The 19,644-nt window shown below is 41.6% G+C and overlaps 1 protein-coding gene across 3 annotated transcripts in view; it reads left to right on the top strand.

The window, feature by feature from the left end:
- The window catches only part of ttll7 (tubulin tyrosine ligase-like family, member 7), a 98,460-nt gene that overhangs the window by 2,008 nt on the left and 76,808 nt on the right, over positions 1 to 19,644 (top strand). For all 3 annotated transcript variants that reach the window (XM_085433330.1, XM_085433329.1, XM_085433331.1), the window contains 3 exons: positions 14,807 to 15,229; positions 15,497 to 15,628; positions 17,352 to 17,473. In XM_085433330.1, the coding sequence (XP_085289456.1) occupies positions 15,205 to 15,229; positions 15,497 to 15,628; positions 17,352 to 17,473 (279 nt within the window). In that variant the 5' untranslated portion in view covers positions 14,807 to 15,204. The remainder of the gene's footprint in view (positions 1 to 14,806; positions 15,230 to 15,496; positions 15,629 to 17,351; positions 17,474 to 19,644) is intronic.

Below are 19,644 nucleotides of genomic sequence, written 5' to 3'. Positions count from 1 at the left end.
GTGGTCAGATAGTTAACTAAATAAATGTAATTATGCTATGTTTATTTTATTAAACTTCCTGGTTTTCACAGTTAAAATATGCAGCGTCACTCTTACAGTTTTTCACATGAGCAGCGTTTATTGAATCCTTCCAACGTGTTCTCAAAACGTGGTAAAACTATTAAACACATCAAAACTCTTGAAATTCTATAAAGTTTGAAAATATATGGAGTAAAAATTACAAATTGGACCCCCCCAATACCGGCACTTAACGGAGGACAGTTGTATTGGGGGACTTAAGTGATATACAGAAACACAGTAAAGAGTCAAGATTACAGTAAACGAGAATCAGCTGGGAATGGATTGTTCAGCTCATCTTGCATTCACATAAGAAAAAGAAATAGAACAACACATGTTGTAAGTGTGTATGTTTTATATGTGTTTTGTATCTCACAGGATTTATATACAGTCATGTAAAAAAGAAAGCTTTCACATCCCACGATTCAGTAGCCTGCAGAACAACCTTTAGCAGCACTAACTTGATATTATCAGGGGATTATTTTTACAGTCATGTGAAAAACGAAATAGAAACCTAAGTACACCCCATTATTTAATAGCTTGCAGAGCCATTTTAGCTGCAGCTACTTAAGTCATTGAATTGAAGTAATTGTTTTCTGTCACGTCTGAGGTAAGGAGAGGACCCAAACGCTTAACTCTAAAAAGGCAGTTCATTTATTTACAGCGAACAATAAATGTGCAAGCTCCAGCAGTGTGGCTCCCAAGATGATTCCTCCCGAATTCCTCACAGTGCAAACGTGCATGGCGTGAATCGTGACGACAACGAACTCCGATCCCCCGCTGTGGCTCTGCTCCCGTGGAACACCCCGCTCTCGACTCCTAGTGAAAAAATTCCAAAACACAAACGATGACTAGGTACCTTTCGGTAAAGAGGTTTTCAAAAATAGAAAGCCGTGGCTGTGCTAATGAGTCGAACTCAACGATCCAGCGTCGACTGAAGCTCAGCTACTTGTTTAAGAAGGGACGCTGGTGCAGACTGTAATCAGCTACACCTGGCAGCAGCTGATGAGCTGCAGGTGTGGCAAGCTCCAGCGCGGGAACGCTTCCAGGATGAACTGCCCTCGGTGCCCAAGCTTCCGGGTCCCGATCGTCCTGTAACAAAACATAAACACAGGGAGGGGAGGAAGGGAGAAACACACAAAACATCACACACATACACAACAGCGGAGAACTGCCAGACTGTGACAATATCAGTCTCTCACATTGTTGTGGAGGCCTGCTCCTCTTTCAAAAGTTGCTTCAAAATCATTGAAGTTTGGACATTCATTTCTTGAAGAGACCTTATTCAGTTCTCTTGAGGTCTTATTGCACCATGTCAGTCGGCAAATCTCTTTGACTGGGCCATTGCGACACCTTGATTCTTTTTTTTCTTTTTCTTTTTTACAATTTTCAGTCATTCGGTTGCAGATTCGCCTGTATGTTTGGGATTATTGTCCTGTTGCGTGAAAGAATTGTATGTAAGCTGCAGCTGTTTAATAGATGGCCTCACATTTGACTCTGGAATACTCTGGCATATAGAGGAGCTCATGGTTATTGGTGGTTTTGGCTGCAAACAAACCAAATCATGATCCCTCCACCACCATACTTGAAGTGTTTGCGCCTGATACACTGTGTTTGATTTTCTCCAAACATGGTGCTGTGCATCATGGCACATCTCCATTTTTGGATGGTCTACCTAAAAGACGTTGTTGCAGAAGCTTTATTGTTTGTTCAGATCCAACTTTGCAAACTTGGCATGCGCCATTAGCGTGCTGCCTGCTGTAACCCTAATTTCCTTCGGGATTAATAAAGTATTCTGATTCTGATTCTGATTAAGCTGTGCTGCCATGTTTTTATAGAGAGAAAAGACTTTCTCCTGGTAACGGTTTCAAAGACGCCATACTTGTTTGTATTTGTACTGTCATGAATTTTAACATTTAACATGATAAATGAGGCCAGTAGAATCTGAGATGTAGCCCTTGTGTTTTCTGCACTTTTTCTGAACGTTGTGTGCTCTAACCTTCGGGTCTTTTAGGTCCACTCGTGGGAACACTTTGGCTTTGTGTTAGCATGCCTGAATGCTTCAGACTATCCAACTACCAAAACATCAGATTTAAAGATCTATATTTATAGCTGTGGTCACAGTTGCTGGATAATCAATTAATCAAATTCATTTAATTAGCAGCTTCTGGCTGCTGCTTACCCTCTTAATTCCTATGGAAGCAGCAAGGGTGTAATTAGTTTGCAGAGGACTGCATAGAGTCCTGTGAAATGTTTCTTTTTCACATGACTTTGTGTAATACTGTTATTTCCTTTTGAAAGTGTCCAGTTTCACTTCTTACTTATCCAGCATGATTACAAGAAGTGTGAATCAAGTAAGAAGTTAAGTAAATGTGATATTGGGTAAGATGTGAAATGTTAAACACAGCTCTGCTGTAGCATTATAAAGTAGAAGAGCATCTCTTTGCAAAAATATGTTTTACTGGGTGAGACCAGGTTAGCAAAAAAGTTCAAATGAAGTCGGCAAATTGTTTCTAAATAGATGGAAACTGTTTACGATTTTGCAGAAAGAGCAAGAAAAACTGTGACGCATGAAATGTCAAATGCCACTCACAGTTTTCTGCTTAAATTCTTTGTTTACATTTGCGTTTTATCTGTGATGGAGCCATGCTGTAATAGTACAACATGACTCCATTCTTAGCCAGTGCCTTCTTCTGAATGCTCGTACATCCCCGGGGGTCCCAATGCTGCCATAATGGCGGGCATACTATTATGTACATAGAAGAACTTCTGTCTGGAAATCCTGCTCTTTCAGTTTAGCACAAGGCTAAATGGTATTTCCCCAGGACTTTCTATTGATTCTGTATTTGATTTCTGCTTTCAAGAAGTAGTTTCATGTTAGGCTGGAGGAATATAAAACAAGTCCCTCTGGGATGTACCACTGGTTGTTGACAGGACTTGTGTAATAGGTGTGACACAACCTTGTCATGTACAAACACAGTCTTCTGCTTAAGCTCTGCTTTTCCTTTGACTCACTGCTTTCAGACTATTTACGTGGTCTTTGTGGATTTGTTTTTGGTATAAAAGAGGTTGTTATAAAGAGTGATTTGCTGTCATCTTAAAATACTGAGATAGTATCATCCTGTATTGCACGTTCCTCTAAGGATGAAGAAGAACTGCAAACCATACCAGCAAAATGCCCCCACAGCCAAACAGAGCCACTGTATGGGTCAAGGACTCAATTGTTTTCCTTTACTTTTCCACTTTGCCTGTGTGGGGAGACCACGGTGTGTAGTAGTCTGACTACACATTTACCACCTGTGCTGGATAATAAGGGTGAGATTGTGCATAACAATGCCCTGAAAGACAGATATGCATTTGTTGAGCAGCATGAAGAGCTGACTCGCTACAATGAAGCCTTTCTGTGTCGTGTGGCAGGGAGGGAACGTGCATGAGCTAAGCATCTCTACCAGGTCTGCAGTCATAGCACTGCAAATTCTCAGATGGCCCTTTGGCTCACCCTGTTGGTGAAAATGTGCTACTGCAGCAGAGGATTAAGTGGAAACTCCACTTTATTACGATTATATGTAGGGACGAATAGTAATTTGTACTTATAATGCTGTCAGTATTTATGAATATGACAAATGTGACAAATAGTTATTAAAACCTCCAAACCAGATTGTGTTGGTGTTTCTATTCATTACAGAGTCCTTTAAATAGAAATCTGAGGACCAGATTAACAAACTTACAGGGGGCCTGTGGCTGTTAAAGAAATGCAGCTGCTGCCATTTTTTGAAGGTGCATTTACAGAAGAGACTGACAGGATGATTGTCACAAAATAATGTTTTTTTTAAGTTACTGTTAAATAACACTAAATCCTCAGCTTCAAGTGAGTTCAGGTAAAATCAGGCCATCTCGTGGTTTATAGCCACCGCTACCAGCGAAACAAACGAGCAAAGCAACAGCAGGCCTCTTTTTGCTGGATCATCCATCAGTGTGCCGCTGAAATGTCTCACCTGTGACCTTATATGGTCGCAAAAACAAGCCTAGATAGAAAAATCCGTGTCGACATTTTTTTCCATAAGATACAAGGAGTGGAAATTAAATCATCGAATCAGTGACATATTTACTGACATACTTATAAATATATTTATGCGCATGTGTATCTTGGTTTTTTTGTTGTTTGAGGTTGAAGCATGTTTTATTACAGTAGCTATTTTCTTTTTTTTTAAGTGTAATTTATAATGTCTGTCATATCTGAAAAATAATTATTATAAATCTTGATTAAAAACAAAAAAACCTCTTCAAAAAAATTCTTCTTCAAATTAGGAATAAATAACCCTGCAATACTGTGCAGGATAATTAAGAGCAACAACACGGCGTTTGCCTGGGGACTGTGTATCATTTTCATTTTTTAAAATACTTGCATTAGAGATTGTGTGCACTTTCTGCTTGTGTGTTAGTTTAGTTGCATCATATGTGCTCGTCAGCTCCACCGTTGTTCCTGAGGGTTCACGTGACACCAAGGTCTGCTGCTCCTATGGAGACGGTATTCCCTGCCTACTGTACAGAGAGCCAGTACACCACTGGGAGGTGGGGGAAGATTGTCAACAGCACAGCTTGCTTCACTTTATCACCCTGACTCTTTGTTGTTGCTCTCCCTCCCTCTCTGCTGAGCTCACTTTAGTCTCCGTTCGTCCCAGGATCAATGCCGCGTGGTTTCCGCAGGCAGACCAAGAGGCTGACAGTGACGACTACTGAGTGATCAAGCAAGGCGATCAGATTGTTTCCTCATTCTAATTTGTCCAGAGGCTGCTGATGGGATCAATAAGGTCGCTTTGCAAGCTAGCCCATGTGCTTGTGCTCCTACAGGAGAGTGTGTGGACGGTAAACACTGGTCGATAGGAAATGGACTTTTCTGTGTGTTCTCGCCACTAGAGGCTGCTGTTGATCTCTTTATGAAATGCAGTGGAGACGCCACAAGACGGTGCACTGTAGATGTATCACTAGTTTATGTTTCTTATGATATATGTGCTCTTTATACGGTGCCACGAATAAGTATTTGCCCCCCTTGCCTGATTTCTTAGTTTTTTGCATATTTGTCACACTTGCATGTTTCAGATCATCAAACAAATGTTAACATTAGACAAAGATAATGCAAGAAAATATAAAACACAGTTTTTAAATGATCATTTCATTTAAGGGCAAAATGCTATCCAAATCTACCTGCCCTGTGTGACCTATTGACTCAAGAGTCAAATAAAATTTATATGAGAAATTAATTGAGCTAAAAGATCTCAAAAATAAACCGACCTGCCTTCCCAGCAGTGGTTAGACTACCAAAATCACTCTATGAGCACATCAAAAACTCATCCAGGGTGGCACTAAACAGTATCTAAAGAACTGCAGGACTCAGTTGCCTAATTTAAGGTCAGTGTTGATGAATTAACATTAAGAAAAACTGGGCAAAAATGGCATCCATAGGAGATTTCCAAGGCAAAACCCACTGCTGAACAAAAAGAACATCTTGAATCCACAAGACGTTATTTTCGATCTTGACCTTGGCAACACCGGATCACGCTTTGAGGCTCCTCTTTGTCCTACGCGTACTGTGAATGCCGATACTCTGTTGAAATTTTCTAATTCTTTTGTGAACTTTTCATTTACTACGTCAGACTGTCTTACCCCACATACGCTTGAGAATTTCGCCAATACTCTATTAACTACATGTTCCTCTATCCTTAACATTGTAGCACCGATCAGAATGAAACGCCCCAGAACCTACTCACAATGTTGGTTAAATGATTCTGTTCGTGCCTTACGACGTATGTGTCGACGGGATGAGAGGAGGTGGAGGAAGGATAATCTCCAGTCATCATATGACACTTTATGCGTTAGCCGCTCGAAGTTTCAATCAGCTGCCAGAATGGCTAAAGCTGCTTTCCTATCTAAAATTATCACCACAAATGGAAACAACCCTCGAATTTTATTCAAAATTTTAAACTCTGTGGTAAACCCCTGCCCCTTTATGCCTCTGCCATGCTCCCCGGGCCTTTGTGAAAAATTTTCAAGTTATTTTTTGGATAAAGTCGCATCTCTTAAATCTACCCTCCCTTTGGTGACCGACCGTATGCCCACCCCCAATTGTTCCACTACTTTTTGTCAATTTGAACCCGTTTCTCTCTCTACTCTGAAGCATCTAATTGAGAAACTCAATAATACTAATCTTGTACATGATGTTCTTCCATCCCGTATAGTCAAGGATTGTTTTAGTACAATTGGACCTTGTCTTTTGTCCATATTGAACTCCTCCTTGCTGTCCGGCTATGTACCATCAGCTCTTAAACATGCCATAATCCAACCTGTTCTAAAAAAAAGTAATCTTGATCAAAATGATTATGCCAATTATAGGCCGATTTCCAAACTTCCCTTTGTGGCTAAAATTCTTGAGAAGGTAGTTCTGCTTCAACTTCAGACCTACCTGGATGAGAATAACATTAATGATAAATATCAATCGGCCTTTAAACAACACCATAGCACTGAATCAGCACTGCTTCGAGTTTTTAACGACCTTTTACTAATGGCTGACAATGGACGCCCCTCTGTCCTAGTGCTATTGGATCTTTCATCGGCATTTGATATGGTTGACCATAACATACTATTGGCGAGACTAGAGCACACTGTAGGCATCAAGGGCACCGCCTTGGATTGGTTTAAATCTTACCTCTCCGATCGGCTCTCTTCGGTTCACTTGGCTACCTCCTCCTCCTCCGCTGTACCTGTTTGCTGTGGTGTTCCCCAGGGATCTGTGCTAGGCCCTACCCTGTTCTCACTGTATATGCTTCCTTTAAGTGTCATTTTGGAGAAATACCACATTGCCTTTCACTATTATGCTGATGACATCCAGATCTATTTTGAGCTGAATGATGATCTAGCTATGTCCGTGAGTAACTTTCGAGAGTGCATGTGCGAGGTCAAGCAATGGCTTCTGGCAAATTTTCTTATCCTTAACGATAAGAAAACTGAAATTATGATCTTTGGCAGTGACGCTCTTCGTGCCAAACTTCATGATGCTTTTGGTTTTCTCACCAGTTCTTTCCCTGACACTGTTAGGAATCTGGGTGTGCTACTTGACAGCTCATTTAAACTTGACAAACAAGTATCTGCTGTCGTTAGATCTAGTTTCTACCAACTTCGCCTTATTTCCAGGGCCAAACATTACATCCCGCACAATGACTTGGAAAAGCTTATCCATGCCTTTGTTACGTCACGACTAGATTACTGTAATTCACTTTATTATGGTCTCCACTCTACCCTTTTACATAGATTACAGACAGTCCAGAATGCCGCTGCACGCATTCTAACTAAAACTAGGAAGTTTGCTCACATCACTCCCGTCCTTGCTGATCTGCACTGGTTGCCTGTGAAATTTCGTATTCAATTTAAAATTCTGTTGTTTACTTTTAAAATTACTAATAACACAGGGCCAAGTTATCTTAAGGAACTCTTAAATTCATATCTTCCTACGAGGGCTTTAAGATCCTCCTCACAGTCATTGTTGGTTCAGCCCAGATCTCGCTTGAAGTCTAGAGGTGATCGAGCGTTCGCTCTAGCTGCACCTGAGCTGTGGAACAGTCTCCCGATTGGCATCCGGGCGTCTGATTCTATTCAATCTTTTAAATCACGGCTTAAAACATATCTGTTTGAACTTGCTTTTCCTACCAGTTAATTTCTCGCCTTGCTTCTAGTGTGTTGTTCTAATGTTCTAATGTGTCTGGTTGTTTTGCGTTGTCCTGTGCTGTCAATGTTTTCCATCACTGTGTTTGATGGTTCAGCTTTACAGCTTTACTCTGCTATAGCTCTGTGCTATAGTTTATTCTTATTAGTGGTTTTTACCTGTGAACATAATCTCACACTATATGACTCTGACGTTATAGTCTTAATTATTTTATTATTTTATTGTTGCGTTGCCTATGTCCTCTATCACTGTGTATGATGGTACAGTTCTCTTGCTACAGCTGTGTGCTATTGACTGTTCCTATTAGTGGTTTTTACCTGTGAACATAATCCCACACCTATATGATTCTGATGTTTTAGTGTAAATCATTTTATTGTTTTATTGTTTCATGTAAAGCACTTTGGCATGCCCCGGGCTTTTAATGTGCTCTATAAATAAAGATTGTTGTTGTTGTTGTTGTTGTTTGGGAAAATGTTCTGCAGGCTGAGGACAGTTGAACTGTTTGGAAGGTTTGCTTCTCGTTACATCTGGTGTGAAACTAACATCAGTTCATAGAAAGAAAGTCAGTTTTGTCCTTATTTAAATCCAAATGAATTCTTTGGTGTGACTGTAAACGAGCCTTTCATGCTTGAAAAGCCTCCAGTTTGGCTGGATTAAAATCATTTTTGCAAATGATATAAAAAAAATATCGCAAATGCTTGATTGCAGTTCTTTTTGTCAAGACTGGCCAATTATCAGGGTGCATTTACTTTTTTAGCTTTTTTTCATCTTAATAAATCATCATTAACAAACTGCATTTTGCATTTACTCGGCTTATCTTATCTAATATTTAATTTGCTTGATGATCTGAACATGTAAGTGTGATAAATATGCAAAACAAAAAGAGAAATCAGGAAGTGGGCAAACGTGTTTTTATGGCAAACTATAATATATACAGTGGGGCAAAAAAGTATTTAGTCAGCCACCGATTGTGCAAGTTCCCCCACCTAAAATGATGACAGAGGTCAGTAATTTGCACCAGAGGTACACTTCAACTGTGAGAGACAGAATGTGAAAAAAAAAATCCATGAATCCACATGGTAGGATTTGTAAAGAATTTATTGGTAAATCAGGGTGGAAAATAAGTATTTGGTCACCTCAAACAAGGAAAATCTCTGGCTCTCACAGACCTGTAACGTCTTCTGTAAGAAGCTTTTCTGTCCCCCACTCGTTACCTGTATGAATGGCACCTGTTTGAACTCATCATCTGTATAAAAGACACCTGTCCACAGCCTCAAACAGTCAGACTCCAAACTCCGCCATGGCCAAGACCAAAGAGCTTTCGAAGGACACCAGTGCCGTTGTCCCCACGTGCTTCAAGGCCACCACCATCGTCCCCGTGCCCAAGAAGTCTTCTGTGTCCTGTCTCAATGACTACCGCCCTATCGCACTTACACCCACCATCATGAAGTGCTTCGAACGGCTCGTCATGAGACACATCAAGACCCTGCTGCCCCCCTCACTGGACCCAATGCAATTTGCATACCGCCATAACCGCTCAACGGACGACGCCATCTCCACTGCACTCCATCTTGCCCTGACACACTTGGACAAGAAGGACTCACACGTCCGAATGCTGTACATAGATTTCAGCTCAGCATTTAACACGATCATCCCCCAACAACTGATCGGAAAGCTGAGCCTGTTAGGCCTGAACACCTCCCTCTGCAACTGGATCCTGGACTTTCTGACCGGAAGGCCTCAGTCAGTACGGATCGGGAACTGCACCTCCAGCACCACCACACTGAGCACTGGGGCCCCACAAGGCTGTGTGCTCAGTCCTCTGCTGTTCACACTGCTGACTCATGACTGTGTAGCAACACACAGTTCAAATCACATCATTAAGTTCGCTGATGACACGACCGTGGTGGGTCTCATTAGCAAGAACGACGAGTCAGCGTACAGAGAGGAAGTGCAGAGGCTAACGGACTGGTGTAAGGACAACAACCTGTCTCTGAATGTTGACAAGACAAAAGAGATGGTTGTTGACTTTAGGAGGACACGAGGCGACCACTCACCGCTGAGCATCAACGGCTCCTCTGTGGAGATCGTTGACAGCACCAAATTTCTGGGCGTCCACCTGGAGAAGGACCTCGGCTGGTCCCTCAACACCAGCTCCCTGCACAAGAAAGCCCAACAGCGTCTCTTCTTTCTGAGAAGACTGAGAAAGGCCCGGCTTCCACCACCGATCCTGACCACCTTCTATAGAGGAACTATTGAGAGCATCCTGAGCGGCTGCATCACTGTCTGGTTTGGGAGCTGTGCCATATCAGACCGCAAGACCCTACAGCGGATAGTGGGAACAGCAGAGAAGATCATCGGGGTCTCTCTCCCCTCTATTGAGGACATCTACACCACACGCTGCATTCGCAAAGCCACCAGCATTGTGGCTGATCGGACACACCCCTCTCACACACTCTTTACACTCCTGCCATCTGGAAAAAGGTACCGAAGCATTCGGGCACACACATCCAGACTGTGCAACAGCTTTTTTCCACAAGCCATCCGTCTCCTCAGCAAAAAGGGACTGACTGATAAACACACACGCACGCACGCACACACACACACACACACAAACATTATCACTCAGCTTAACTCAACTACCTCAAAACATTGAGACTGGACTGACTAATCAACACAAAGCGCAAACACACTGACCTACACCACCAAACCATCGCACACACCAACCTGTAAATGCTCTTTTGCACAATATTATTACTAGATATATTATATATATATATATATTTTTTTTGCACTAACTTGTCTTGTAGCACCTTGGTTCCTGGAGGAACGTTGTTTCGCCTCACTGTGTATTTTTAAACTGTATATGGTTGAAGTGACAATAAAGTTGAACTTGGAACTTGGAAAAGTATTGTAGACCTGCACCAGACTGGGAAGAGTGAATCTACAATAGGCAAGCAGCTTGGTGTGAAAAAATCAACTGTGGGAGCAATCATCAGAAAATGGAAGACATACAAGACCACTGATAATCTCCCTCCATCTGGGGCTCCACGCAAGATCTCATCCCGTGGGGTCAAAATGATCATGAGAACGGTGAGCAAAGATCCCAGAACCACACGGGGGGACCTGGTGAATGACCTGCAGAGAGCTGGGACCAAAGTAACAAAGGTCACCATCAGTAACACACTACAACGGCAGGGAATCAAATCCCGCAGTGCCAGACGTGTTGCGCTGCTGAAGCCAGTGCATGTCCAGGCCCGTCTGAAGTTTGCCAGAGAGCACATGGATGATACAGCAGAGGATTGGGAGAATGTCATGTGGTCAGATGAAACCAAAGTAGAACTTTTTGGTATAAACTCAACTCGTCGTGTTTGGAGGAAGAAGAATACTGAGTTGCATCCCAAGAACACCATACCTACTGTGAAGCATGGGGGTGGAAACATCATGCTATGGGGCTGTTTTTCTGCCAAGGGGACAGGACGACTGATCCGTGTTAAGGACAGAATGAATGGGGCCATGTATCGTGAGATTTTGAGCCAAAACCTCCTTCCATCAGTGAGAACTTTGAAGATGAAACGAGGCTGGGTCTTCCAACATGACAATGATCCAAAACACACCGCCCGGGCAACAAAGGAGTGGCTCCGTAAGAAGCATTTGAAAGTCCTGGAGTGGCCTAGCCAGTCTCCAGACCTCAACCCCATAGAAAATCTGTGGCGGGAGTTGAAAGTCCGTGTTGCTCGGCGACAGCCCCAAAACATCACTGCTCTCGAGAAGATCTGCATGGAGGAATGGGCCAAAATACCAGCTACTGTGTGTGCCAACCTGGTAAAGACCTATAGTAAACGTTTGACCTCTGTTATTGCCAACAAAGGTTATGTTACAAAGTATTGAGTTGTATTTTTGTTATTGACCAAATACTTATTTTCCACCCTGATTTACCAATAAATTCTTTACAAATCCTACCATGTGGATTCATGGATTTTTTTTTCACATTCTGTCTCTCACAGTTGAAGTGTACCTCTGGTGCAAATTACTGACCTCTGTCATCATTTTAGGTGGGGGAACTTGCACAATCGGTGGCTGACTAAATACTTTTTTGCCCCACTGTATCACTATATTTCACAGACTTATTAATCTTGCTATCTTGCTAACTTTGCTATGCTGAAAATCATATCAATTTATTTCAAATGTATGCATTATTATATGTAAGTCGGCGTTGTCCAAAATGCAACACATAGCATTTGTCATAGAAAACATATTTCAGTGACACTTTGCCTTTTAGACTTAATGTAATGTCTAAAAGGCATGATGTAATGTCATTCAAAAATAGTAAGAATGAAAAATTAAAATTAAATTAAAAAGTAAAAAGTAAAAAAAATAAGTTGGTCACAGAAAAACAATCACAGCGTCTTGTTAATTGCCTCAGAACCCTTCACATGTATCACAGAACCTCTTGTGGAGATTCAAAACTGTCAGGCCATTAGTAATCATCACTGCTCAAAGATCAGCTTCTACAAACTCTCCTTTTTAATTGTGAGAATCATGAGTGGCTGAAATAGTTTGTCTAGCATCCAGGTTTTTAATCCTTTTGTTGACATTCAGACTGTAGCCCTGATAAACTTGGTTATTCATGTGTGGACATTAAAGCACCCAGGCGTCATGGCTGCTATCAAATCTAAAATTTGACAGTCAAATTGGATTTAGCCATTGTATGAGATGATGAGAGTACTTGATCCTTTTTTGTCTGACATATAAAACTATTACAGCCTATGATGAATGAAAATGTAAGAAGTAAAGAAGAGACAAAAGAAACACCCTTCAACAATGTCACGAGTGCTGATGTTACATTATTTGTCCACCAGAGGGCACTCTGTAGCTTCGCTAATGGGAGTGTGTGTTTGGATTTCCACAAACACAACAAGCAGCTGCTCCAAGCAGAGTCAGGCAGAACATATGAGTAAGACACGACTTCTTGTGACAGTAAAAAAACATTATTTTGAATGTCATATTGTCATAGTTAAGAACAGCTACATACAGCAAATGTTAGAATCTATTTACATATTGGCCGTTTCTCAATTCTCAAGTACACGAACACAGCACGATCGTTCTACAAAGGGCACGGCGGTGTGCTCGATGACATCTTTGCTCCGGAGTTTTTACTGCCATTCCCTCTTAATTGAGCTGTGATTAATATTTGCAATGGAAAGATGTAGCAGATTTTTTTAAAGAAAAAAAGATATTTTAAAAAAGTATCTTAAGCACTTTGACGAAATTCGCTTTTAAGCATCATCTGTTTCATAATGTTAAGCACAATCACTACGTGACAGAATCACAAGCTTCATCTCTCTCTTAATAAAAATAGTATACATGTATGGCTGAATAAAAACAAACAGGTGAGATGTTAGAATGCTTTTATTTTTATTTTAGTAAACACTCAAAACTTACAACAGACAGCTGCTGGGGTTTGGAAGAGAAATGAACAAATATTTAAAATCTAATCAGAATTCTTGGAGCAGCCTTCGGGATCTCCGTGTATTAACATGCTGGATTTGCTCCCGCTGAAAATGTCAACTCCCGAATTTAAATATTTTTAATGTTCTGATTTAATTCAGAGTCAGCTGTTTAAATCAGAACAGGTGAAGTTCAAAACTGACAGCTCTCCAAGACTTCAATATTAAATAAAATGGTCCAGTTATGAAGCTTAAATTGAATCTTAGCCAGACAGATTTTCTCAGGAACTAATAAAACACTGAAAAAACCAAACATTAACATTTAGAAGTTACCTAAGTGACTTATATATCATGTTTAACCTGAGTAGCGAAAGACCGGGGGTGTTAAAAACGACGTGCTGGGAGTCCGCTGTTCTCGCCGGCCCTGGTGAACATTGACCTCCCGGTCAGCTATCGAGCTGGTGGGTAACAGACGTCTCCGAAAACGTCTGAGCGCTTTTGCAAACATGTGATGTCTCGATAAATCGAGCAGATGTATAATAGGTGATTACATAATAATAATAATAACTTTATTTATAAAGTGCTTTCAAACAAAGTGCTGAAAAAAGATAAATAAATAAAAGCAATACAGAAAAAACAATGCAATTTAAAAACATACATACAGTATCCAGCATCCATGTAGTATATACAGGTTTCTCAAAACCACGATAAGCTCATGCTCAGTGCAACACACAACCACCAAACCCTAAAAATCAGCTCTGTGTGAGCACACTCAGTGTATTACTTGTTAATCCATCACTGGATTAAGTCACACAGATTCATGCGTGTGCAGTTTAGATTTTCCAACTGATGCTGCCTTCTTTTTTTACAGCTAGAGCACAGGGACTGCTGAAGTCATAGGAAACATAGAAACACACACAAACAATGCAGGAAATGAAGCCTAGTCCAACACGTGTCACTGTGAGGCAACATTACCAATCATCGAGACACTGTGCTACCCGAGCAGCGACCGTTTTAATCTTCATAATGGTTGATTATATTCAAAAGAGGTTTAAAGACACACTCCCTGACCACAGCCAAATAATAACAGAATCTGGCTGGTGACTGGTGTTAATTTCCCACACAGTTTATAGCCCGGGGCATGTTTTTAACAAACCACTGTAAAGATGCCATCTGTTTGAATGAAGTGACCTCCCAGGCATACAATTAAACCCAGCTGGCACAAGACACAACGAGTAGCAGAGAACTCTTTACTTGACATCCACATTAATATTTCACAGTGATTCCAAATAATGGCAATTATTACTGTAGCCATCACACAGCTTTATCTCATTAGTAGTATTGCAGTTTCGCGGCTGTATGGAGTCCTGACTGAACTCTGTCCAGTGTCAGATTGGCTGATGTAGCCTGGGTTAGGCCTGTGTGCTGCTGCTGGAGCTGCTTTACATCAAAGAGCACATCCAGTACGCTCCAGTCGAAAGCACACACTGATCCACGCTGTGCACTGCAGTCACCCTTTGAGCAGTCAACCTACTACTACTGTTCTGCAGCTGTAAAATATGGTTTTTCTTCTCCTCCACAGGCATTCCTACCCACTCCCCTCCCCCCCCCATCCACCCCCTCCCCACCTTTCTCCTGCTGGGGATGTAAATAAGCTGGGGTTGTGCAGACCCTTGAGAAGTCCTCCCACTCCCGCTCTTCCCAACCACTGCTACCCCCTCTGACTTCCCTGCCCACTCACACTCTGCTGCTGCCGCCGCCGCCACTGCTGTTCATGCAGCTGAAAGGTGCCAGGGAGATGCTCAGATGATCCATTGGGTCGTTGTGAACCACTTCGTCCACACAGCCCTAGACAGGGAAGACTAACTAGTGTGAGTGTGAGAGAGTCCTTGGGGGTGCTGCGAGCACCCTGTGAGGCCCGCCCACCTGCCAAGCCTGGCAGAAAGCTTGGCTTGTCCCTTTACTCCTCCAACCCCTGAGATGCCCTCCCCTCCCAATGATGGAGGTGAGTAAGAGAGATTCAACTTTTTTGTGTGTGTGTGCATACACCACCTATAAAAGTACACATTAGCAGAAATACACACACAAATAATTTAGGGATCATGACGCACGGAGCTACGCCGAAATAGATGCCGAAACCATTTACATTCTAGCCTCATAAACACACCAGAGTAAATCCCCTGCAGAAATGAGCAAAATCTATTAGAAGACTCAGTCTGGAGCACAAGCTGTGACTGTATCTAGCCTTGTTGTATGTTTTCTCCTCCTCCAGAGGATCAAGGAGCGTCCCCCGTGAACAGGCCATCTGTGGGCTCCTACCAGAGCAGCGGGAAGAGGAAGGTGCACACCAAAAAGAAAAAAGGCACCATTACCGCCAACGTCGCTGGCACAAAATATGAAATTGGTATTGTAATTTGCTTTCTTGTATTTATTATTGAGAAGCATTTGAAATTTTTTGACAATAGAAAAAAAATGAGTAAAATAAACATACAAGCCACTGTCTGGTGTCGGGAAAGATGAAATCTTCTCTCACCATGACTGAGGAGCTCGTAAAAGATTCCACTACAGCGCGTTTAACGCAGAGTCTCCGAAATTCAAGCGTCTGAATCTTTATTTTGATTCATTCCTTGTGAAAATTTCATTTGTGAGTGAGACCAGCAACTCGTGTGGTAGAATTAATGTTCTCTGACAAGGTGAATTTCTATTAATCTCGGAAACAGCCCTCAGTACGGCTTACTCTGTCTGTCAAAACCCCACAAAATCCAATCACAGTGTTTTCACAACAATAAAATCTAATTTGCTGCGTTGGATTGTTTTTAAAGATACCACCTTTATTTAATAGCTTCAGTTAAAACTAAAAGAGTTGCAGTCCAGCAAAACACTTCTCAAAGAGACAGCTTGGCTTCATATACATGCATAAATCTTTGTTGAGGTAATATAACTTAGAGGTGAGCTTTTTTAGATTGGCTGAAATAGCATTGTAAGCATTCCTCCCATGTTCAATATACTATGTGGCAGCAGGGCTCTCAGGGGTGAACTACAACCTATGAAACTAAAGAGTCAGCAGCAGAAAGTAGAAGTTGGATGCTGCAGGGATCTTGCAGGTAGATGGAAGTCCAGCTGTGAGTCAGTCAGCTAGCTGTGACGAGACCCTCACAGTGGCCATTCTGAGAGTAGAGCAGAGCTATTTTGGAGGGAAATTAACACTAAGGGCCAGATAGATGGCTCATTTTTGCTGTTACCTTTTTTTGCAGCTGTCTTTTTCTGTTTCAGAATTGATAGCATTACGAGAAAAGGTTAAAGGTTAGGGAGTATGTGGTTGGAAATCTGCTTTACACACACTGAGAAGGGAATGCCGACTCTACCCTGAGGATGTCGATTTAGTAAGATGTGTAAGAAAGGCCGATTAAATCTTTTTTTTGGACTCAAAGCCCTGCTAGTAACTGCAAGCATAGGCCTGCTGTGATGTAAACCCTTCCTGTTCCAGTTAGCAAAACACTGTGAGCCTCTACCTACGTTAACAGATGGATGAAGTCACATCGGAAACACGCAACATTAGGCAAGCCTTCTCCAGGTTTGTGGAGGCTTTCAAGAAATTAATTAATACCTTGTTTCGTTAGGGCATATGAATTTTTCATTACTCGCTGAATAATGAATAGTTGTTGGATTAATGTCCAAATGGGCTTGCCACCTATCTCTCATACTATGGGGTTTCCAGTGGGATTTGAATGCATTACAGACAATTAATTTATCTTTTTGAAGAGAGGCATTACGATTGGCTGCTCTGCAACCATGCCATGAATGGTAAATATTGCTGTGAGCTTTTTGATCTATAATCTCCGGGTCTCATTCCTCCCCTAATGTATGCAAAAACAAAATTTAAGCCTTGCAAAATGTTTGAGTGAAATATTGATCTGCAAAGCAGAAATAATTGATTTGTGGGTCCAGGTCATTTCTTATTCTTATTCTGCATCAATATCATTGAGTTGTTTTGCCGTCGTGGATATGTATAGTCAATCCTCTGGGGGTGTTTTCCTAAAATCAAAGTGTATGTAAAGCTTATTTAAGTGACTGCATGTCTCACTCTATTAATGGAATACAATCTAATGAGAGTGTTTCCCTCACAGTTCGTATAGTCATCAATGAAATGGACTTCATCAAGACCCGTGATGATGATGAGACTGCCAACCTCATCTGGAACGACTCAGCTGTGCAGCATGAGAAAATCGCTGAGCTCAGGAATTATCAGGTATACATGGTTACCATGTTAAGTCAGTACACCTTTGTTAGTGGTTCAATAGCCTAGAGCGGCGGTCCCCAACCCCCGGGGCCTCGGACCGGTCCGTGAGTCGTTTGGTACCGGGCCGCGAGAGTTGAGGCTCAGGTGTGAAATGTCTGGTTTTCAGGGTTTTTATTGGTTTTCAGCGTTATTTTGTTATCGTTTTTATCGTTAACTCGGTTTTCCTGGGTCTTTTCACGTGTGTTATGAATAAATCTTTTTTTTCGGTACCGGTACTAGTTTTATTTTGTTGTATTTATCCGCGACACCTTAAAGGCCGGTCCGTGAAAATATTGTCGGGCATAAAAGGTGGCGCAAAAAAGGTTGGGGACCGCTGCTCTAGAGGTTATAGAGGAGAGCTCTCTGGATAAGGGTTCAATTCCTCTGCTGACCAGGAAAATATGGCTCTTAATCTTTGGAGCTCAAGAATATGGACCGAGACGTCTGAAAAAGATTATTATTTGAGTAGGAAAGGTGAGATTTTACCTTCCTCAAGAGTTTAATTAGAAGAATGTGAAAGATGCCTCTGATTGAAATGCACTGTCAGTAAAAACAAGATTTAGATGCTGTAATAACCATGCTGCTTATAACTGATTTTTCTATTACAACTGTACTTTTTAAGATGCCATAGACGGTTTCTTACATAGTCAGAACAAACTATTAAATGAAATGTGAATAAATCTTAGCTACCAGAGGTTTGCCAAGAATTAAAGATAGAATTTCAAAAAAAGGTCATTCGTGTGTGTGTGAAGAAAAGGAGGGTTCGCTGCTTTATTATCCTTCGGTTGTGTAAACCACAACATGTCAAATTTATAGCGTGTAAACCTGCTGACGTTTAGCTTTTGATCAAATAAATGAACACAGGAAGCATCATATGTAAACTTTAGGAAACAGCTGTTTCCATGAAGATCGTGACTGGGATTGCTGAACCTGATGAACCCAAGTGTTTCTGTACAATGTGGTCAATCCCACCCAGGGTCTCTTTGCAGTACCAGTCTGCCTTATTTCTGTCTACCACCAAATGACAACTATTAAACTGTGAGTATATTTAAAAAAGAAAGGAGGTGAGAACAGATGGGAAGGAGGCGGTATTTGGAGAATTTTGCTGGAAGACAACTGAATGAGAGCATTCACTTACAATAATAAAAATTAAATAACAATTAAATAAGTCATAATAGGAACAATTTAATAAAATATAACTGAACAAAAGGAAAAGTGATAAGCTGGCAGAAGACAGAGTCTGGCTTCTTGGCCTCCTTAAACCATCAGAGGAGTGAGAGCAAATAGTAAGGCGGGGTGAGCCCAATGAGAGCAAACATCTTCCACAGAGACGGGAAGATTGACGGGTAAACTGACAAGTTGTGAGCAGCAGGGGATGTTTGGGCGGGTTTCAGACGTCACCTGTGAAGTTGATAAGAAGGCCCTGAACAACAAGAGTTGTTCTGAGTTCTCCATGCTGGTCTGAGAGTGATCTTACCTCTGTTTGACCCCCCCCCGCCCTGCTGAGTGAACTTGGCTGATCCCGGTCAGCTCTGAGCATTAGCTATCCATCTTCTCGAGCGCTTATTTGATTAGACTGGGCACTAATGATCGATTAAATCACAGGCTAGTCAGGAATAGTATGGCTTGTTAGGAAAGGGGCAGCAAGAGTTCAGCTAAGTAGATTGAATATTACAAATAGTGTAACAGCTTAACATGTTGTAACGTGGCTAATGTTTCACGTAGAACTGGTGATGTCAGGTTTTTTCTTTTTTTTAAGTGCTCCCTCACGCTGCCGTGGTGCTTCATGAGATAATTTTTCAGAAGAAAAGTAGAAGTCCCTCAACAATTGGTTTTGATTTCCCCTCACGAGTCACGTCGTCTCGCAGCATTGGCATAATTGTGCAATCTCTTCCGAATCCCTAATTACGTCTGTCTCGTTTGGATAATAATCACGCATTCCCTTTACCCTCTGCATCCTTGTTTTTTTTTCCCTTTTCCCCCTCCCTTCTCCTACTCTTTCTCCCTCTTTTAATTTTTCCTTTTTTCCTTTTAGTGATGTACTGTGAGAGTTTGCTGTCAAGTTTCACTTCATATGAGCCTAATTAACGCCCCTGTTCAGGCTCATTTGGTCAAAGAATACAGAAAACCCAGAGTTTCTC

The sequence above is a fragment of the Copadichromis virginalis genome, linkage group LG15 (assembly GCF_057382275.1).
Source record: "Copadichromis virginalis isolate Kocher_CV1m ecotype Utaka linkage group LG15, C_Virginalis_male_GT1.1, whole genome shotgun sequence".
NCBI lineage: Eukaryota > Metazoa > Chordata > Actinopteri > Cichliformes > Cichlidae > Copadichromis > Copadichromis virginalis.
The sequence above is the reverse complement of the archived record's forward strand: the minus strand, read 5'-3'. Positions and strand labels throughout refer to the sequence as shown.